This window comes from Watersipora subatra, chromosome 4 (genome assembly GCF_963576615.1).
Source record: "Watersipora subatra chromosome 4, tzWatSuba1.1, whole genome shotgun sequence".
NCBI classification, from domain to species: domain Eukaryota; kingdom Metazoa; phylum Bryozoa; class Gymnolaemata; order Cheilostomatida; family Watersiporidae; genus Watersipora; species Watersipora subatra.
In genome coordinates this window covers 27,512,665-27,536,578 of record NC_088711.1, presented here as the reverse complement: position 1 = coordinate 27,536,578, position 23,914 = coordinate 27,512,665, and the positions used below count along the sequence as shown (strand labels likewise).

The window sequence follows — 23,914 nt, the reverse complement described above, 5'->3', positions numbered from 1 at the left end:
CAGAAAATGCACTATACATACATCACATTTTATTGCTACTTACTAGGAGGTTGGCCAATTAGAGATGGAATACCTTCAATGTCAGCTTCATTGGAAGGTCATGGTGCAAGCTTGGCTTGGAATGGTCTTAATTCAGACTTTGCTCAGACTGTTGGTGATGTGAAATGGTGGAAGGTTGATCTGTTGGCTATGTACAATGTAATAGTGATTCAGCTTTTCAACAGGAAGGGAGTCAGTAAGTTCATTTGTAATATGATCATGCTTTGTCGTGCAATATCGATTTTATTAACTCATCCTGACAGACTGCTCGTTGCATTTTTGTGACACTGGTGTTGTAAGTTTAGTTATAGTACTTTTTACGTTTACTTCATTGAATAACAAGTTACTACTTCATACTATTTAAATTTCATCTTGCAGATTTTAAAAATATTTGTAAATTACATGTATATAAACCTGCTGCCCTTGAAGTCATTGAGGTCAAATTACATACTAACATTATGGTTGAAAACATATTATACAGTACCTTTGCAAGAAATTCATAAAAATGTTTTATTGTGGAAAGTTCATCAAACATCGCTTTTAATAACTATCGGAATAAAATTCATAAATAGTCCGTTAACATTTTTAAATTTGCATTTGCGGATTGCGCAAATGATTAATAACGCATTTGCGGTCATCATTAACGAGATAAAAGGTCAATACAATAGTTAAAATGTTTTCAGTAAAAAGCAATTTCTTATGGCACCTTATTAGGGCATAAAAATGCAACGAACTCGGCTCTGATTCTGCGAAAACTTATGTTTTGGCTCCCATTTGACCCCAAGAGAATAATTTTGACTAAAACTAAACGATTTCCATAAAAATTAAAGTTTTGTTTTTCCCAGTTGTTAAATACTGCTGAAATTATTATGTAACCCATAATCCCACACTATATGAAAAATAAGATCTTCATCACCAAAATGACGAAACTTGCTTGTTAAGGGTTTAAGAACTGTTTCAAGCAGAAAGCTGGCTTTGTAAAAGTTGGCTGACAGCACAAAACATTGCATAAAACCCAGTTCCCATATACGCCGCAAAGCACCGGCGACAGCACCGCAGGTTATTGCGGTAAAATGGGAACCTACACGCCGCGGATCGCAGTGCACCGCCGGTGGATGCCGGCGGTCAACGCAAGAGTTTGTGCATGTTCAAATTTCGCAAATGGCCGCAAGCAAAACATTTCCGAAATGCACTGTACGGGTAAAGGTCACCATTATAGGAACGGCATGGCGAGTGAAAATTTGATTTGATTACGCAATTATGTTTACGATATTATTAACAATGTGGCTTTATGTGAACATATCCTGCAGAGCCTAGCGTCGCAAGTGTTTTGCTGCGCATGTTACTGCCGGAGTCTAGCAATCGATATGGGAACCAGGCTTTAACTGTAGCAAATTAAAGTTTTAATAATACTTTAAAGTGATTTAGGCTAAGTACAGGGCACCCTCAAGATACGATTTGGATCCATTGCAGGATTGACATCGTATGGTGAAAAAACGTATGTAGAGGTACAGAAACCATAGTAATTATATAATGCAAACACCTCCAGGCAAAAATCGTCAAAATTTTATATAAAACGCTTTACAGATTAAAAATTAGGAACACAATACTATGTTAACCTTAGTAACTATAGTTACCTATAGTAGCTCTATTGTATTTAGTGTATTTATTGGTTATAATCTGCAATAAACTATAACATTATAATATAGCCTACCATGTGTAGTATGTACTGTAGGGAGTTCCTATCTTCAAGACAGACATACGTATAACATAGACTTTGAATTCAACTCAAATGAGTTTAGTTTACTACGCATGTGCACACACACACACACACACAAAGCTAAGTTTAAGTATGTATTGTTGTGGAATGTGATCCACCGAGAGCTGAGCCTAGGACTGAGCTAAGCCGAGCAGGGCTGTGCTCAGTCATGCGGAATAACGAGATGAAGAGAGTTAAGCCGGTCAGAGCCAAGCTGAGTCCAGTCCAATCGAGTGGAACAAGAGGAGGGCTACCCGCTATATAAGCTAGAACATTTGTGATAGAGAGCAGAGCTGTTCTGGGCCTGTTCATTACACGTAGCATGCTTTCCATTATAACCTTTTATGAATGAAGCAGACATATTTATATGTATAAGCTCTTGCACTGAGTCTTGTACTGATGGAGCAGTAAAGGTAGCGCACAAAACCTTTACACTGGTGGCAGCAGTGGGATTAAGATAATCCCAAAAAACACCACCACGAGACTCGTACTGGTTTTCTGGATGAACTTTCTGCTGCCTTAAAAGTGGCAGTAGGAAGAAACCCAGACAACACGGGATAGGGCCTGCCTGAAAAACGGCAGCGCTGCTCCTACTGATAGAACTTCCTGGCAACAGGAAGAAACCCAGAGGGAGCTGTGTAAAACCCTGCGGCAACGGACTCAATAGATGAACTGCCTTAGGAAAGGAGCAGAAACCTACTGAAAGCCCCGCCAGAAAACAGGGCCAATAAAAGGGCACGAAGCACCGACCCATGATCCAACCGGCTAGTCGAAGCACTAGAACGGGTGCTACTGATGCCAAGGGCCCAAAAACTGGCACCACAATTCAAGACTCCCCAGTACACGGGAAAAGAAAACGCCGAATACTTTATTGCCCGCTTTCGGGAGATGGCTGATGCTAACCAGTGGGCAGAAGGAGCAACACTGTTGCACTTCCGAGAGGCACTTTGCAAACAGGCCGAGAACTGTGGGCGAGCCAAGAATCCGGAGGCCATATTCAATGCTCTTCGGGCAAGATTCGGGCTGTCAACCAGACAGGCGCTAAACCAGCTCAATGCCCGTAGACGAGAGGAACAAACGTCACTCCAGGAGCATGCCATGGAGGTAGAAAGGCTGGTACGCATTGCGTACGGAGACCTACCAATTCCTCACCGGAATAACATGGCCATGGAAACGCTCTGCAGCTCACTAGGGGACCCTGCTCTGCAGCGACACCTGTTGGCAGTACATACACCCACACTAGCCGACACTGTATGGGCCGGAAATTATTACCTCCAGATTCAAGGGGACAAACGTAAACCCACCGGATCTTTGGTACGAGCCCTGGAAGGGCGTTCTGGAAGCCCTGGAAGAGTGTGGAAAACCGATGTCATTGGTCGACTAGCCCGGCTAGTCCAATTTCTCATTGAAAAAGTGGAACGACTTCAGGAGCAAGTCCACACGCGGACCGAGAAAGGAAACCAGCCAGGTACCTTTTGCTGGGGTTGTGGCCGGCCAGGACACATTCAGAAGAACTTCCCCCGCTACTCAAAACCGGCATCAAGAAACGAGGGGGTCGCAGCAGTAGCTCTGGTTACTGACTGTACCAAAGCCAAACAACCCCGGAGATGTACCAAAGTTATCTGAGATTTGGTGGACGCTGACAGATGGTCTCGACCAGCACGAACTAGACTGAAAGAATTTCATGCACAGGGAGAGCCTGTAGAGACACGCAATTATTATCAGTCCTTGAGTGAGGCCAGTACCAATGCTTTTCCGATCCCGGATGCCATCTACACCCCTCCGTGCGAGCGGAAAGGATGTAACCAAAAATGTAAGGGGATAACTACCAGATCCTCCCCACCCAAGACACCGAGGACCATCCCCACAGGACGGGAAAGTTGGAAGCCTGCTTTAAAAGCGGCAGGGCCGGCACTTTCCCGTCTCAGGAGTGGCGACCTCAGGAGCCGCAGGTTGGCCCCAGATGCTGGGCGACCCCAAGAACTAACTTTGCTTCGTTGCTAAAGGAGGGTACTCCAAATCCAGAAGATTTGGAGGACACTACTACGGAGGACACTACTATGGCTCAAGCCTGGAGGACACTACTATGGCTCAAGCCCTCAGCCGATCTCACTCCACCAGCTATTTCCTTCCAGGGAAAGTGGAGGGGCGGCCCATCCAGTTTTCCTAGACACAGGGTGTACTACGAACCTGTTAAATAAGCAGGTTTTCGGCCGACTACCTGAAGCTGTACGAGACCAGCCTGAGGCGAGCGACAGCCACGGTCTACTGACTGACGGGACACGGCTCCGTTTCTATGGAATAATCCAGTTGCCAATTCGTCTGAGGGACGTAAGGACAGAGGAAGTTTTTGTAGTCAGTTGCTTGAGTAAGAATGCCATATTGGGTATGCCATTCTTCGTGACCCATCAATGTTCTCTAGAGTTTGAACAACCGGTGGTTCGAGCAGATGGCAGGCAGCTAGTCTGCACAGACCGGCATGGACAACTCTTACAGAGCAAAGTGCAGGTGATCAGGGAAGTGGTGGTGCCAGCCCAGACAGAGATGGCAATACATTGCCGCATCACAACGAGGAATTGCTGCTCCATGGGGCTGATCGAAGGGTTCCCAGACGGACCCCTCAGTGGCAAGTAGCCTAAATCAGCCGGGACCCGAGGAACATGCCATCACCCAATACATGAATACGACGGAATGGCCATTAACCCTCTAGTCTAAAGCCCTATCGGCACTTACATGGGGGTAGACACCCCACAGGTCAAAGATGACGACACCTTATCGTATGAAGCTGAACCGACTTCAACCAATGAAGTGCCAGCTCACCTTGAGGAGTTATTCCAGGCGGCCTGACCGAACTGTGAGGGTACGGGCCAGACGGCGAGGTTGGCCTCTCTGCTGAGTCGGTATGCCACTGTGTTCAGCATGGGTGATGACGACGTGGGGAGGATCTCCGAGGTGGAACATTCTATTCCGCTCAAGGAGGGCACTCAGCCGATCCGGCAACCCCCCCACAGGCTCGGGGCAGAAAAGGAGGCGGAGGCCATAAGACAGGTCCAGGACCTACTCAAGAGAAGACTTATCAAGCCAGCGAGAGGAGCTTGGAGCTCCCCCGTAATGCTGGTTCAAACGAAAGACAGGAAGTGGCGCTTCTGTATAAACTACCGGAGTCTGAATGCCATCACCGAGTAGGACGCCTACCCCCTGCCTAGCATCGAGGATAGCCTGGGCGTGCTGTATGGCAGCCGCTACTTCAGCATGTTTGACCTGGTGAGCGGGTACTGGCAAGTGCCTCTGGATGCAGAAGCACAGGAGAAATCGGCCTTCTCAACTCGATCTAGGCTTTAGAAGTGGAAGGTACTACCCTTCGGGCTGACTTCCGCCCCAGCCACCTTCCAAAGACTCATGGAACGCGTCTTACACGACCTTCACTAGAGGGCGTTGGTGTTGTACCTCAACGACATCATAGTCAACACACCCAATTTTAACACACACCTGAACTCACTAAAGGAGGTCTTTCAGAGACTCCACAGGGCCGAGTTGAAGTTAAAGCCATCCAAATGCAAGTTATTACAGCCCCAGGTCTGCTACCTGGGTCATATAGTGAGCAAGGACAGAGTTTTTAAAAACCCCGATAAAGTTCAGGCGGTCGCAAAATGGCCAAACCCGCGCGGAGCTAAAGAACTCGAAGGGTTCCTCGGGACAGTCGGCTACTACCGACAATACATTCCGGAGTTTGCCATGATAGCGCATCCCTTGCATCTGTTGGCGGCAAAGGGAGAGTCCTGGAGATGGACGGAGTAGGAACAGATCGCCTTCAACAAACTGAAAGACAGCATCAGCACTGGCCCAATCTTGGGCTATCCGGACCCCAGGGGACAGTAAATTTTAGATACAGATGCCAGTGGATGCGAAGTAGGGACTGTACCGCCCCAAGTACAAAAGGGCTGCAAGAAGGTCATTGCCTATTACAGCGAAGCCCTCACCCCTTCAAAGTGCAGTTACTGCGTCACTCGATGAGAATTGCTTGCGGTAATCAAAGCAGTGAAGCACTTTTGGCCTTATCTGTATGGACAAGAGTTCTTTCTGACAGATCATGCATCTCTCCAGTGGTTGTGTAAGAAGAGGGAACCTCCGAACCAGGTGGCCCAGTGGCTCGAGATCCTGGCAGAGTTCTGATATAACCTGGAACACCGGTCAAGAACCCGACACGGGAACGCAGACGGGCTGAGTAGGCAAACCTGCGAGGACTGCCGACAATGGGCGAGCATTGAACAGAGGGACGGAGGCCTCTCACGGAGGAAGCTGGCCCAGAAACATGGGCCATTGGCCGCGTGGGTACCGACCAGTTGTTTGGACGAGACTCTCGCTCTCGACAGGGCAGGGTTGACCCTGGGCAACGTCGCATACTCCAGGGCGCTGACCGGCAGCTCGCATGAGACTCCCGCCCCAACCGTGGCGGGATTGAACCTAAGTGCCTACGTTGCCCCCGAGGGGCTACCAGCTCCACTCGGGAAGCCAGGACCAAAATGCGAGCTGGCAAGCCTACAGGCCACAGGACAGGGATTAGTGGCCATCGTGTACTATGCAATCGTCACAAGAGAGGAGGTGTCGGCAGAGCACCTAGAAGTTGGGAGCAGGGACCTGGACATACTGAGTCACATGCGGGGCTCCTTGCGCATCCGACAGGCCGGCATGCTGGAGGTACGCCTTGCCCCGCAGGGCCACGCTAGGTGGTGCGCCATCTGCCCGCCGGCCATGCGGAAAACCGTGGTGTGGCAAACACATGCCCTGGCCCACTCTGGAGTGGGAAGGACGACAAGCCATCTTCAGTTGAGCTGGTACTGGCCCGGACTGACATCCACCATCAGGCGGCTCGTAAAGAGTTGCGAGGTGTGCCAGGCTGCGAAGAATGGAGGGACAAAGGTGGCCGGGAGAAAACGGAGGCTCTACGCTGAAAGGCCCTGGCAGAAGGTGACCGTGGATCTGATCGGGCTGCTCCTGGCCACTCCGAAAAGAAATAAGTGGGTGCTGGTCCTAACTGACCACTTCACCCAATGGCAGGACGCACTAGAACTGCCTGATGCCATGGCACCGGTGGTCGCAAACGTTCTAGACGAGCGGGTGTTCTGCTGCCTGGTGCTACCAGAGCAGATTCACAGAGACCAGGGGGCGCAGTTTGAGAGCCAACTAATGGCCGAACTGCCAACTCTGGAATGTGGGGAAGACGCACACCACTCCTTACCACCCACAGGCCGACGGAATCGTGGAGCAGAACAACAGTGGACTTGGAGATTCCTTGAGGGCATTACTACTAGCCCGAAGACAGGACGAGTGGGACCTGTTACTTCCCCAGCTAATAAGGGCATACCGAGTCACCCCACACTCCACAACTGGAGAAAAAGCCAATATGTTGATGTTGGGACGGGAGCTCAGGTTTCTGGACCAGCTGGAGAGTCACCCCCATCGACCGAGTTCTTTCCTACCCATGAACATGCCTTCAGAGTGCAGCGGAGGTTGCAAACTGTACATGAACCACTACGGCAGAACCAGATGGAGATGAGACAGGAGGGCCAAGTGGAGCCACCGTTGTACGCCTCAGGTGCTGGGTATGGCCCACGAACAAATGCCGGAGACGGGGAGAAAACGCCAAGCTACAGACGAAGTTCATGGGACCGTTCCAGGTCCTGGAAGCCTAGGGCAACCACACCTATCTGATAGAGAGGCAGGGGCAGCCCTCAATTCAGAGCGAAATGAGACTGAAGCCATACCACGCTTGTCCACAGAGAAGCTGGGACAAGTCTCAGCCACCCTGGAGCCAAGAAGGGGCCCTAACATGAAGGAGCCCGTAGCAGCAGGCCAGAGAAAAATTTGGAGGAAGTCAGAGACAACACCTTGCCAGTAATGCCGCCCCCCCCTCCCAGCTGGAAAAACTGTTGATTGGGGCCGCAAAAACTCAAGGGCAAAAGGTGACTTTAGTAAGAAACCCGGCTGGACCAGAGGAGAGAGATAATCAAAGGCTGAGCACTGTAATGACTGATCCGGTCCCACTCGGAGAAGTTTCGTGAGAATCGGAATCAAACCCGGAAAAGACCGGAACGACTCCAATGCCAGAAATTCCATCAGACTTGGTCCGACACAACCCAAAGCCGGCCCGGACTACTAGGAAGCCGGAACGATACAGAAACAGAGTGTGCTACTCCATGGAACTGCCGGAAAATGGTCCAGAGGTCAAAAAGGAAAGTAGTAAAACGGCTCGCTCAGCCGCTGCTACCAAAGCTTTCCTTTTAAAGCACTCATCTACTTCGGGCGACGTTAGTATGCTCGAGAACATGGACAGCGCATGTAATACCTCTCTACAGGATTTATTGACTTCGGTCACAATTAGCTTGAAAGAAGCTGGGGAAGCGTTAGACCGGATAGCACCGGCAAATGTGGTGGCCTACAAGGGAAGTGATGAAGGAACCGGCGCGAGCTGCCCCGGGGCAGCTGCCTCAGAAGTAAATGAAGAGGACCTGGACAGAACCCTGACAGTAGAGGAGGTCTGCCAGGTAGCTACTATAAGCTCTCTCCCAAGGTCTAGATTAGAGACCGTGGTCACCAATAGAGGGAAGGGTGTTGTGGAATGTGATCCACCGAGAGCTGAGCTTAGGACTGAGCTAAGCCGAGCAGAGCTGTGCTCAGTCATGCGGAATAACAAAATGAAGAAAGTTGAACCAGTCAGAGCCAAGCCAAGCTGAGCAGAGTAGAGCCAAGCCGGAGCCGAGTCCAGTCCAATCGAGTGGAACAAGATGCAGGGCTACCCACTCTTTAAGCTAGAACATTTGTGATAGAGAGCAGAGCTGTTCTGGCCTGTCCATTACGCGTTGCATGCTTTCCATTGTAACCTTTTAGGAACGAAACTGACAAATATATGTATAAACTCTTGCACCGAGTCTTGTACTGGTGGAGCAGTAAAGGTAGTGCAAAAAACCTTTACAGTCTTTTTAACTAATTTACCAAATTTCAACTTTTTATCACTAGAATTTTATCACTTATCAGTTTCTGTTTTCGCTTTCACTATAACTTTTACTGGACCTCACTAATGTCTTTTTTTAACCTAATTTGGCTAGAAAGCTCTCACAAGGCTATTTTCGTAATGAAGTAGATTGAGTTAGAAGCTTAAGAGAAGTTGTCTAACCACTGACCTTCTGTTTGAAGAGATTGCAACTCCAACTCTGCTACTTGTTTTTTAAAGGAAAATATATTGTATTACCGTTTTACACACGAGAATTGCTGAGGTAAGAGAAATCGGTCATCATGCCTTTTTTAGGTGTTGTGAAAATATTTTCAACAAACAGCATTTCCTGTCATGTCTTCAATAAGTTCACATATAATATGTAATAAGCACACCGACTGCCAAATTTGAACTCGGGCAAAAATTTTGTTGAACTCGTATGGTGAAATAAGATTCATATGATGAGTTGAAAAAGTCATCATATTGCACTTTGTAAGGTAAAAAATCATATATCACTCTAATCGTATTTTGAGGGTGCGCTGTACCAAGTTTTATCAAAATGTTGAATTTGTGAAAATAGACAGAAAGATTAAAGTTTTTTGCAAAATATCCACCAGAAACAGTTTTAACACTATATCCATATTAGTTTTGACCCTTGTCCATTTGTCTGTTCACTTTTTCTGTCCCAAAGCACAGTGAATAAAGATAAACACAATTATTCTGAGGTTCAGAAAGTGTTATAACACCACCAATTAGATCAGTTGGTTAGAGCTAAGTCTAATAGGTTGGTTAAAGCTAAGTCTAATAAGTTGGTTAGAGCTAAGTCTAATAAGTTGGTTAGAGCTAAGTCTAATAAGTTGGTTAGAACTAAGTCTAATAAGTTGGTTAGAACCAAGTCTAATAAGATAGTCAGAGCCAAGTCTAATAAGTTGGTTATAACTAATTCTAATAAGTTGGTTAGAACTAAGTCTAATAAGTTGGTCAGAACTAAGTCTAATAAGTTGGTTAGAACCAAGTCTAATAAGTTGGTTAGAACCAAGTCTAATAAGTTGGTTAGAACCAAGTCTAATAAGTTGGTTAGAGCTAAGTCTAATAAGATAGAGCTAAGTCTAATAAGTTGGTTAGAGCTAAGTCTAATAAGTTGGTTAGAGCTAAGTCTAATAAGTTGGTTAGAGCTAAGTCTAATAGGCTGGTTAGAACTAAGTCTAATAAGTTTGTTAGAGCTAGGTCTAATAAGTTGGTTAGAGCTAAGTCTAATAAGATAGTTAGAGCTAAGTCTAATAAGTTGGTTAGAGCTAAGTCTAATAAGTTGGTTAGAGCTAAGTCTAATAAGTTGGTTAGAACTAAGTCTAATAAGTTGGTTAGAGCTAAGTCTAATAAGTTGGTTAGAGCTAAGTCTAATAAGTTGGTTAGAACCAAGTCTAATAAGTTGGTTAGAACTAAGTCTAATAAGTTGGTTAGAGCTAAGTCTAATAAGTTGGTTAGAGCTAAGTCTAATAAGTTGGTTAGAACCAAGTCTAATAAGTTGGTTAGAACCAAGTCTAATAAGATAGAGCCAAGTTTAATAAGTTGGTTATAACTAATTCTAATAAGTTGGTTAGAACTAAGTCTAATAAGTTGGTTAAAACTAAGTCTAATATGTTGGTTAGAACTAAGTCTAATAAGTTGGTTAGAACTAAGTCTAATAAGTTGGTTAGAACTAAGTCTAATAAGTTGGTTAGAGCTAAGTCTAATAAGTTAGTTATAACTAAGTCTAATAAGTTGGTTAGAGCTAAGTCTAATAAGTTAGTTATAACTAAGTCTAATAAGTTGGTTAGAGCTAAGTCTAATAAGATAGTTAGAACTAAGTCTAATAAGTTGATTAGAACTAAGTCTAATAAGATAGTTAGAGCGAAGTCTAATAAATTGGTTAGAGCCAAGTCTAATAAGATAGTTAGAACTAAGTCTAATAAGCTGCATGTCATAAGTTTGAGCTCCATATTGCCAACAGTTTAGTCTAGTTGTCTCATTAAATGCGTCTACAGAATTGTGTGATTACGTGAAAATTAGCACATTTAAAACAGCTGCTATTGTAACACTAAAATAGAAGGTTTCAACATTCATACCGCACTTTTAGATTTTTGACAATTTAATTTTGATTGAAAAGTCACTTTTTGTTAACGATGAATCTATGGGTGCTCTTAAATGACTCTTAAATGACTCTCTAGTGAAACTGATTATAGATAGAAGAATTTATAATGTAGATTGTAATCTGTCCTATGAGGTCATTTATGAAGGCTTGTGAATGGAGAGAAAAGTAGATATCTATTAAATGATCAATGGTAATAAAGATATCAATTAAATGATCAATGGTAATAAAGATATCTATTAAATGATCAATGGTAATAAAGATATCAATTAAATGATCAATGGTAATAAAGATATCAATTAAATGATCAATGGTAATAAAGATATCAATTAAATGATCAATGGTAATATTATCTTTGAGATAATATTTTCTAGTTTGATTATATTGATAAGTGAGCTGAATGACAGCTTATCTAATATTATTGGCACACGATGTGAGGTGTGTGAGTTTCTCACAAACGCATAGCGAGCTCAGTTGGCAACAGTCAAGCTTCCGTCTGATTATTTGAAAAGGTATAAAGCAATTTTTATCTAAATATACATTTACTAGCTCAAGCTCTCAACTGTCCTGAGGGTTGCAAGATTACTTCTGAATAGCTTGCAAGTTTAAGGTACCAGAGCTATTTATATTATTTCGGTGAATGTGTTGACTGTCACTTTCGCTCATAATTATATTAAAATTGCCGGTTTTTAAACTAGATTATCTAAAATTTAACGGTTCAAAAAAACTTACATATGAAAGCACCGATAACTTCGGAGTTTAGCTAATGTTTCACAGACATTTTTTGAAATTTCCTTTTTATTTGAACAAAAAAATTTTTACTAGTGCATTCCGCAATATTTGCGTTTAAGCCAACTGGTATAGTTGTACAGATATCACTTGAAAGTTAATGTGAGAGGTAAGAATACATCGCAAAATTTTTCAGTAATTGTAGAATCTGCTTTGACCTTGCGTTATTATTATCTGCAACATTGGGAACCAACAAATGTATCATTGCGGTTAAAGAGGAAATGTACTACAATGGCAGCCAGCAAAAGCTTTTTGGTCTGGCGTTCACTTTTTGGATATTTGTCGGCACTGAAATTGTATATCATTCATCTATATTTTGCTGAAAAATGGACTTTCTTATGTCACAACATGGAGCTTGCATCACAAGTATTTTTTGCCTCCCATGATTCTTTGTTCTCCTAACATCAAAATCATTACTAAAAAGAAATACCGTAATTATATTGGTCTAAATGTAGTTTTAAAATGCTTTCAGTTAAACTTTAATTTGGCATTAGTGTTGTGTGACCAAATATTAATGATGAAAGGTTGTCAGTATTCATTTGAAAAAATGGTGAGCTACAGGCTTCAAAATGGACATCTCAGACACCTATTAACATTTATCAGGTCAAAATAAAATGTTGAAAAGTTACTACGATTTCCCTTTTGCCCGCTGTCGCCAGATTTTGCCTTAACCTAAACTAGCTCGAGAACTAGCTCTAGGATTTGAAGCGCCGGTCAGGGACTTTTTTCTAATCAGTCTGGCCTATCATATTTCTCTTTTTCATTCCTTTGATTCCTCCTATACATCTTCGCTCTTTTTCATTCCTTTGATTCCTCCTATACATCTTCGCTCTTTTTCATTCCTTTGATTCCTCCTATACATCTTCACTCTTTTTCATTCCTTTGATTCCTCCTATACATCTTCGCTCTTTTGCCTTACCTTCTCCGCTTGATATTTTAGGAGAGGCTTTATCAATGATCTCCACTCTTGTCTCGACAAAGGTTGCACCAGAAGATCCATCACCAAAAAGTGACGATTGGAAAACGTGTTTCTATAGACATCCAAAATATGGACCAGTTGCCTGGATAAGTTTGCAACCGGAAGTAATGGCGATTCAAGTGGCAATCCATGGAAAAAGCGCATATAACCTGTCACTAGATGAAGTTAATATTTATGGTAAATTCTTTACGTAATCCTTAATCATTGTAGCATAAAAATTAATGGCACACGCTGTGTTTGGTATTTGAGAACCTCTGGCAGTGGTGTGATTTATGAACATTACACTCTATATAAAGTGAGGTGTTGTTAAAACTATCAAACTATGAAAGTGACATTCACCTGTTAATCTTATCCAAGGCTATCCTTTTGTAGTAGCGTAGGACCTGTACAGCAATTTTAGCATAGTTTTATTAGAAACTGTCAATTACAATGTGTGTGCTTTAAGCGAGAGACCTTTATAGATGTTTTAATTCAAAAGATTGTACAAAAAAATATTGTACTGTTTTACCAACAGTTGCTTCATTTGTGGAGGCTCTTGTTCAATCCTCGCTTATGGTTACTAAACTCTAAGTTGAAAGATGTTAGCTTATGATGTTTATTGATATTTATTGGCTTTATCAGTATATACAGTTTTTTTGAAATTGTTGTATAGAAGTTTTCATGAGCCAGAAACATTTTGTTAAAAAATACTAAAACTTCAGCAAGTAGATCTTAATAGCGGCTTTAAATATACATTTTCTTTTAATCTCAAATGATTCTCACGAAAGCCATTTTAGAATATAATGACTTTAGAATCCTATTACTCGCTGACTCTAAATCCTATCGATCGCTGACTCTAAATCCTATCGATCGCTGACTCTAAATCCTATCGATCGCTGACTCTAAATCCTATCGATCGCTGACTCTAAATACTATCACTCGCTGACTCTAAATCCTATCGATCGCTGACTCTAAATCCTATCGCTCGCTGACTCTAAATCCTATTGCTCGCTGACTCTAAGTCCTATCGCTCGCTGACTCTAAATCCTATCGCTCGCTGACTCTAAATCCTATCGATCGCTGACTCTAAATCCTATCGATCGCTGACTCTAAATACTATCACTCGCTGACTCTAAATCCTATCGATCGCTGACTCTAAATCCTATCGCTCGCTGATTCTAAATCCTATTGCTCGCTGACTCTAAGTCCTATCGCTCGCTGACTCTAAATCCTATCGCTCGCTGACTCTAAATCCTATCGCTCGCTGACTCTAAATCCTATCGCTCGCCGACTCTAAATCCTATCGCTCGCCGACTCTAAATCCTATCGCTCGCCGACTCTAAATCCTATCGCTCGCCGACTCTAAATCCTATCGCTCGCCGACTCTAAATCCTATCGCTCGTCGACTCTAAATCCTATCGCTCGCCGACTCTAAATCCTATCGATCGCCGACTCTAAATCCTATCGCTCGCCGACTCTAAATCCTATCGATCGCCGACTCTAAATCCTATCGCTCGCCGGCTCTAAATCCTATCGCTCGCCAACTCTAAATCCTATCGCTCGCCGACGCTAAATCCTATCGCTCGCTGACTCTAAATCCTATCGCTCGCTGACTCTAAGACTGAGAGTTGGGGATTATTAAACCAATTTTGATAATCTGGTTTTATTCTGTGCATGCATTTTAGTACTGTCTGACTTTTGAAGAAAATGAGAAAAGATGAGAAATACATTGTAAGATGGTCAACTGAAGCTAGCCAGTCTAACAAACTAAATACATGTATAATCTATATATTTGTTCGATATATAATCAATAAATCTCAAAGTTTATCATTGTCTGTTCAGATGTCTGTCTGTAAAATTATAGATATTAAAATGTTGGAATGAAAAGATCACTGAGTGCTGGATTTGAACTCATAGAGATTGCAAGCGCAAGTTTGAAACCACGCATTTAACTACTAAGCTACACGCTCCTTAGCATTCTATCGCTCTAATCATATACCGTGCGCTTCAGGACACGATGTTAATTTGTTCCGAGGTTGGCATCGTATGGTGAAAAATTCGTATGTAGAGATATAGATACCATTGTAATTATACAATGCAAACATCCCCTGGTAAACATTGCCAAAGTTTAAAAAAAAATGTACATATTAAAAATTAGTAACAAAGTAGTATGTTAACTTCAGTAATTATAGTTACTGCAGTAACTTTATTGTATTTAGTGTATTGTAATGGTTATGATCTGCAATAAAATGCAACATTATAATGTGTGTGCCAATTGCAGTACATCCTGTAAGAAGTTCTTTCCTTCAAGACATACGTATAACATAAACTTTCAGTTCACTTCAAATAAGTTTGGCATACTAAACTCACACTTGAAACTAAGTTTTAGTATGTAATTTAACTATTTTACAGAGTTTCAACTTTATATCACAAAATTTGTTTTTTTCATCAGTTTCTGTCATTTAGCCTGTCCATAACATTTAGCATGTCTGGTTAAAACCTTTTTCAACCTAAATCAACAAAAGCGGCCTCTCGCACGTTTGACCATTTAATGGCCATTGAAAAAAAAGAAATGTTATTTGCTATACAGGACGTACATACCTTTGGAGCAACGTGACTTAGGCTGGTACATGTAGCGAGTAGAGCAGAAAAGGCAAAAATGTATCAATGCTAATTATGTTACTGTACACTTAAAAATAACTTTAATACGTAATGAAATAGAATTTTTTTGGAGGCTATAAGAAGTTGTCTACTCCTGTCCAATTTTTTCGATTTGTTTTTAAAAAGTTTAACACCGTTGGGCTATGAAAAGCAGAAATGGCCAGAAAGACACAGCTTTTCTGCTGGGGCAAAGAGTGCCCGAAGAAAACAAGCTAACTTGGTGCAATGTAGACGGTAGCCTACTTATTGAGGATGCTTGCTGATGCATCACAAGTGCTGGTGCAATGCTGAAAATTGCTAGCGAGCTAACGCTTGTAAAAGGAGCCAGAGAAGGTTGTACTGGTATGAAATGTGCACAAGAATCAATGTAATCATGCATGCAGAAGCTTGTACATATTTATACCCTAAAAGGCAGGGTTTCAGCAAGTTCTATAAAGTAATGTGGATATGTCAACTATTTTGAGTAGCTAGTTGTATACGAGTTACATACATACGATGATTTGTTTTTACATATAGTGTAGTTTATGTAGTTTCAAAAAAACAGTAGAAAACATGATTAAGACACGATACATTAGGCAAAGACATGATTAAGACACGATACATTAGGCAAAGACATGATTAAGACACGATACATTAGGCAAAGGCATGATTAAGACACGATACATTAGGCAAAGGCATGATTAAGACACGATACATTAGGCAAAGGCATGATTAAGACACGATACATTAGGCAAAGGCATGATTAAGCAAAAAATCAAACATAAAATCAAAATTAAATAAATAAAACATGAAATAAAATAGAGCCGCACAATGATCGCGTTAATTAAACGATTAATGCGATCAATGCAAATACACGATTAACTAAACTGAGCCAATTAATCTTCAAATAAATTGCAACGGAAGTGATGATCATGATGTGGTTTTTTTTGTATTGTTTAATATATTGTGAAGGGATTTGCCAGCCTTCACTCAGGCACTATTTATATATATTGCAATAAATTTTGCGCAAATTGTAAGAGAAGTGAGTATGGTTTTGTCAGCAATAGAACAAGGATGTTGCTGCACAGCGCCAAGCTGCTACAATGACACACCAACCTCACCTTTGCCACTAGCCTTCACCACCACGGCAATACACGCCCACATCAGAATGCTGTCACCGATGTCACGGCAGTCCTTACTGCCAACCCGTAGGCAAACCAAATCAGCAGCCTCGCTGCTACCGAGTGCACTCTCCAGTCCATTATCCACAGCGCAAATTGCTTGTCAGTAAAAGCACGGCAATACAGATGATCAACTCACTTGCTCTCCTGCTGAGCCTTCTGCCAAGCATCTGATCCATGTCAGTTTATATAGCGAGACCCGTTAGATAGTCCCCCTATTAGATAGTGGATGTGTGTGTGATCTAGCATCTTTGTAATCTGCACATATATGGAGGTAATGGTGAGTGTACTCGTCTTCTTTTAAACAAGTGCAAGTTGGACTGTAACTCAATCCTGATCTGAATTGGAATAATTGCAGTCTGCTTTGGCCCGTTAACAGATCACATAAAGCTCCAAGATTTTTTCTTTCAGTGTTCAGTTTTATTGGTTGTTTGAAGCTATGATCTGGGTGTAGGTTTGAGAGAAGGCCGTATGGGCATGTTCCATCTCTGATTAGAGCTGTCCATTGTCGTTTCCATTCTTTTTCTAAACAATTGATGACTTTTATTTTCGATATATCATTTAGGAATACGTCTTTGAGTGGCACTGAAGTCTGAATTAGTTTTCTGATGTCTGTTATAATAGCTGCTGTTATTGGGCTTTTTTGGGTGCTAGTGAGCTCATCCAATTGATTAGGTTTTCCCAATCCTCTCACAATCATCATTCTTTCCTTCATGTATAATAGTTGCATTGGAGGGATGTTAATCAGTAGGTATAGGGAGTCGCTAGGCGGGTTGTAAAGGGCTCCTAAAAGGAGATTGATGTATGGGTAGAGCGAGATTTTTGGGTTGATGTCCCAGAGTGAGGCCCCAGAAAAAGGCCCCCATAAATGCTTTTGGCAATATAACTTGAGTAAATATTTTCCTGGCAGTTTCACAGTTGAGGCCAGCGTAGATTAATGGTTAATAGCAACATAAGCGATTTCAGCATTATTTTATATTTTACAGCCTGTCTTTTGTTTATTTTGAAAAGCTTTTTTAGGTAAATTATACACGTTTTTTTATTTTTCAAAAAATCCCAATCATATTTCAGCTTTAGAATGGTAGCATTATATGGTTGACACTTTATTGGAACATGAGAGCAGAAAACTGTCCTCTATACTAGGTAGGGCATTTTCATGTGTTACTGGAAGCATAACAAAAAAGTGAAGTGCAATATATGCCAGAAAGAATTTGCCTACCACCACAGCACATCATCATTAAGATATCATTTTTAACTAATTCTCATGCTGGCTCAGAAATCATCTCCAGCTGTCGCAGACAATAACTACTACTACTGACTACTGTCCGTTGTGAGCAGCTATCTTCTAAAACTGGCAATACTGTATGTAGGAAGAAGGCATCTTTTCACTCGGATAATGCGAATAAACTGTACTGCCTCGATTCTTGGCTGGTCTAATTATAGACGTCCATAGACTCTTCATACTCATAATAATTATTACATTGTAACTTATGTACATTGTACATCATATATACAATGATTACAATGTACATATGATGTACAAGGATTACATATTATGTACACTTACGTAATATGTAATCTTGTTAACAATAACTATTTCTAATATAATTGATTTATATATAGTTGTATTATTACTTTTTGAATATGCAGGTTTTTGCTAGATAAATTTTAAGATTAATTTAAGATTAACTGATTCAGACCAGTTATTAATCGCGATTAATTTTTATAATCGTTGTGCAGCTATAAAATAAAACATGAAATCAATAAAACACGAAAAACGGGCCACAAAAAAGATAAATTAATGATATACTTTATACATACATTGTACAGTATTGTTTTTATGTACCAGTCTACACCAGTAGATTAATCACTTGAAATTTTTCTGCCGATGTAGGCTTTTCTGTCTCTTCTACTACCTTGCTACTACTAAATGGTTGCTCCACTTGAATGCTCATCTCATGCATAGCCTCCAACTCCTTCAAGTCATCAGTCCTAACTCCTCATTGTGTTTGCTTTAACGAATTTCTTGTTTTTAATAACAATAATCGTAATTGTTAATTGATTGCAACCATATTCCTTGGCAATATTAATAATACGAGCACCTTCTTACTATTTATTTATGACCTCCAAATTAGTTGTCATAGAAATCATTTTTCCCTTGTTTTGTAACGTTTGTATCGGTCTCAGATTCCATAGCTAACGAATTAAATATACATGTAGATAGCTATATACATATGCTGAATAAAAGTTTATAGTAAAAGGAAGTATAACACTAAAAATGAATATTTGCTCTTGCTTACGAACCTTTCACAAAATTTCCAAGTAGAATGCTGACCTGAGATAAGTCGGTCATCATGCGTCTCTTCTAAACGTTGTAAAAATGTTTTCAGCAAACCGCATTTCGGCATCTTTGTTTTTCCGACGTACGTAATAAGCACACCGACTGCCAAGTTTGAACTCGATAGAAAACTTTCTTGAATTCGTATCGTGAAATAAAATTTGTATAGTGAGGTGAAAGTCTCACCATGTTCAACTTCGTAAAGTGAAAATTTTGTATATCAGGGTAATCGTATCCTGATGGTGCACTGTACTGCATACCGTATGCACACGCTAAGCGTGCACTTTTGATTATTAACAAATATTACCTTTTGCATTGTTTTTGTTTAAATTGTCTAAAAACTAATTTTTTGCTACCATTACTTTTTTTAATTTGTAGTTTTTAAATGTGCCATTTCAATTTCAAATGCGCCGTTTCAATTTCAAATGTGCCGTAACACTTCTATTTCCAGTTTTTCATAAGGTTCAATTGCTAAATTGGTAAAGGCTAACACTTTTCATGCAAACAATTGTATTATCTCAAGTAGGAATAACCTCTACATTCTCTCTCCGTTTAGTCAGATAAAAACAGTCGGATGTCTCATTTTTATATTTGTACCAGTATCGAGAGATACCAATATCGTCGTATTCAAAGTTTTGATAGACAGCTTCTGGTAGAACAGTATTATTTTTATACACACACACTTTTATGCACAAATTTTTATTATTAATTCAACATATTTAGGATTTTTATTCTGTTTTCTCAGTTCGTATTAATTGTATCACTACTAAATCATCTTTTGTTGTAATTGTAGCAAAACAGACTTAATTTAGCTATTACTAGCTAATTATTTCACATTTTTATTGTTGTTTAATTTTGTTTCTTAATTTATTTGACCAGCACAAAACATTTTTCTCGTTGTACGAAGTGTGAAAGTTAGAGTTGTTTGACAAAGCTTTTAAACCTTTACAATTGTTTTACTTTTTCTCTTACTTTATTTCAACTACACAAAACACTTTTCTCTTGATATGGAGTTTGAAAGTCAGGATGGTAACTGTTGTTATATGTTAAATAAAAATAAATTCTCTGTGCAAAGACTTTTATTACTCAAGCAGCGCCCAGGCATTCACCTAGTAATAATGTAAAATAAATTTGTATACAATGACACCAATGTGTGAAGCTCAATAAATTAAATGGCACACGTGTCATCATAAATTCTTAGTAACCAACTTTTATAACTGCTATATGGCCCCTTTTGCTTATGACTACGTTTTGCTATAGGTAATGCATACCATACTTAGATCTACTTCATTTTATTTTTGGTACCCATCCGTCTAGTTCAGGGGTTCTTAACCAGTGGGAAATTTCCCACTAGTGGGAATTTTGAGGATTTGAGGTGGGAAATTCTCACGCTTTAGATTGAGAATATTGATTACGAGCATTTCAAGGATATAACTGTTGTACTGTATTTTCACCAAATACATGGTGCAGATACCTGCTTCTATTATGGATACAACTGTATTAATACGGAAGCCAAACCTTGTGATGTATGAAGCAGCTCATTGGATAATTAAATTACTCTATTATTGCGTTTATCTTGAACTTTACTTTTCCATAAATAAAAGGTAGGCCTATATTATGACAAACTATCCATAAAATATGATTTCTATCACAGTTCAATTAATAATTGATTCATTTTGACTGTATGGCAAAATGCTACCTGAAAAGCCTCCTGCAATCTGAGAGTGGCAACAATACCACAATTTTTGGCTGTTAGAGAGGGAGAAATCTCGAAGTGTGGTTTTTCAAAGTGGGAAATACACTGAAAAAGGTTAAGAACCACTGGTCTAGTTGGTTGATGGGATTCAAGCACCCATTTAAAATCATTTTTGATAACTCTACATTATCTTTAATAGTAGTGTAGCTTGTGACTTGAAATCAACTCTTAAGCATAATAAAGATTAAAAATGCATTTGTGGTAAGAATCAATGCCTAGAACTGATTATATCTGGAGAAATTAAGATAAGAAGATTGCACCCAATTTGAGTTATCAACTTTATCAACTTTTATGCTTCGACTTTTTTATAAATAATTCTAACTCATAGAATGTGTCTTATTAAAGTATTTAGAGACGATTTTCTCTATAAATTATAGTTGTCTGTCAGTGAGTGGAGTCACTACATGTTGTATAATTTGGCTCGAAGAGTAATTGAGTGTGGGATGATCTTGTTGTCATCAACAGCAGCCTTTTTCTGAATTAAAATCTAAGCTGTTGTATGCAAATCAGGTGCTGTCGACTGCTGGACTATTACAGCAATCTTGTAATTTCCGCTAATGAAAGCCTCTGAATATGAAATATTCAAGTTATGAAACGTCTTTTTATGAAAATATTGCTCCGGACAACAAACGATACCTTTAAATACGAAAGGCCAAAAACTGAAACCTTAAAGGCGTGTTTCTAGTCGTTTCTGCCATTGGCTGACGCTCAGCAAATTTCTTACTTCCTTCCTAGTCAGCCAATGGTAAAGGTAAACAAACATACAGGTTCATGTTTTTTCTTTTTTCCAAAAGGACTTGTGTCATTTATTATTCAGTAATCTAATTCTAACATGAATTTGTCACAGGTTTTAACCATTATATATAATTTATACACATATTATGTTTGAGGTTTGTAGAAGCTGGAAACAGACTAGGACATTTTAGGGTAAAATGTGTTCCTATTTATAAAATTATTTTTTATAAAGAGCCTTCCAGAATGAATTAATTTTATAGTACGCATGTGTGAACACATTCACACATGTGTAAACGTGTAAACATGTATACTGTACATGTGTACGTATTTACATGTGTACGTGTGTACATGTTTACACGTGTACATGTGTACATGTGCTCTGGACATGCGAAAACACCTGAAAGTAAAATAAATACTTGATAATAAAACCAAACAGTTTTTGTATAAAAGTTGATCTACTTGTAGTTAATAATTCATTTGCATTAATATTTAAATATATTTATTCACTTTCAATAGCTCAAACATCATAATCAGGCTACATTAACTATTTGACACTACAGCAATGTTAAAGCCCAAAAATTTTCACTCGTATGTCTTGATATGATTACACTCAGACTTATGAATCGTTGCATGCACAGAATTTTTAAATTTGCAGCATAATGTACCTGTGCTCCATCCATCCCGCTCTATTATATCATTTATTGTTTCCCTTCTAATTCTGAAAAATCCGCAGTGGACTTAATGTTGATTATCTGCGGCCGCATTCACAAGCATAATAACTATAGAAAAAACTATGTATTTTTCACTGCTTATCGATAATACCTTCAAATTATTTAGTTTCTGTTCTAACCTGGTCTTCATCAATAAATAAATAGTCAAATAATTTTTATACTTAATTTTTAAATCGATTCTCTCATCTTCTTTATCTCATCAGGTGATGAGGTATAAGAATTGTAAAAGTGCACTCGCTTACTATATGTGCTTGTCAGGAAACAGTCTCAGCAAAGAGAAGCGCATTATGGCGATATAAAAATAAGCATTAAAACCTATTATCATGAGCCACTTTACCTTAGGCATTGTTTCTATGCAGTATTTTGAAAGAATTCAGACTTTGTTTTAAAAAACCTGCATGGCTGTTTTTGTAATAAACTGACCTTTTATCAAACTTGATTGTAGGTTATTTAGCAACAGGGATGCTTTCCTTTCTTTCGACATCCTTACCCGCATCAGAAATTGAGTGGAACCAGCCAGCAACTACACCAACATGGCAATACATGTTACGTGCAACCAAACAATATGAAACTTACCAAGTAGTTCTGGTTGAGCCAGCAAGGCCAGTTAAATGCCTCGCCATCGTGCATGAAGGAGAGCTATCTAGAATGGCCTTAAAAGAGCTGATCGTGGTTTCATTTAAAGGTATGAGAATAGTTCAGAGGCAGGCAGCTGTCGCTACTTCAACTCATTGCTCCTGATTTCATTTTAATAGCTACAGACATCAAGATAATATACATGTTAGTGAAACTGAGGTTAGGCTTGGAAAACACTGGATAACCTAAGATTGCGGTTAACATAACACCTCTAATGGAATGCCACCTCTATTTGAACGCCACCTCCAATTGACCGCCACCCTGAGGAAGGGTGGAAAAATAGACCGCCTCTCCAATTGAACCCCGCCTCCATTTAACTGCCACTTTGACATTATTTGATCTTTACGAATCCATAATATCAACTGATCAGTAGAAAAGTGTCTACAAAATTGTATTAATAATGATTTGTTTACATCAAAAACAATTAATTGTCTCGTTGTCCAATTCCAAAGCTTTTCATTTTTTTCATTAATTCTTTGAAAGCAACATCATAGCAATAATCAATAACGGTCTCAGGCTAATAGTAGTTCTCTGTTTACGCAGTATTTCTACTTCGAAATAGCCTATATATATATAGTAAAAAACGGCATAACTTTACGGTGGTAGATGAACTTTCAAAGCAACGCTATAGAAATAATTACTGTCTTAGGCTAATAGTGGTTCCTTGTTTAACGCGCTCATGATACTTCGAAGTACATGTACGTATATAAAAATGGTTTAAATTTACGATGGTAGATGGAACTTTGAAAGCAACGCCATAGAAGTAGCTACTGTCTCAGGCTATTATTAGTTCCTTTTTAACGCAGTCCTAATACTTCGCAGAACGTGCACATAAAAACTGGTTCGCAAGTTTTAGACCAAAGGTTAGGTTTTACGCATTGCATTAGTGCTAAATACCGCGCGTGAAAGTTTTGCTCTGACAAAAATTTTTGGATGTTAATATCGAATAGTTTAGCAGTGCAGAAGAAGAGTTGAGGCCAGAAGATATTGCGTGCGGTATTGGACAACTAGAAGATGTCTGTACCATCGAAAGCAACAATCAAAAAGCAAATATCTGAGCAAACGATAGAAATATTTTTGTTTTAAAAATGTTAACTTTTGTTTCTGCATGTAATATAAGTTTGGTTCGCTTATGTCACTTGTTCATGAAAACATATTTGTACCACTTGATAGATTATTATTGTATAACTTATATACAAGTATATGCAGATTTAGAGCATGTTATTTAATAGC

General features: G+C 40.0%; 1 protein-coding gene across 1 annotated transcript in view; it reads left to right on the top strand.

Annotated features, from left to right (window-relative positions):
* Positions 1-22,786, top strand: part of LOC137394109 (uncharacterized) — a 41,389-nt gene extending 18,603 nt beyond the window's left edge. The window contains exons 5-7 of the mRNA XM_068080828.1: positions 47-235; positions 12,647-12,862; positions 22,491-22,786. Coding sequence (XP_067936929.1) covers positions 47-235; positions 12,647-12,862; positions 22,491-22,786 — 701 coding nt within the window. The remainder of the gene's footprint in view (positions 1-46; positions 236-12,646; positions 12,863-22,490) is intronic.
* The last annotated feature ends 1,128 nt before the right edge of the window (positions 22,787-23,914 follow it).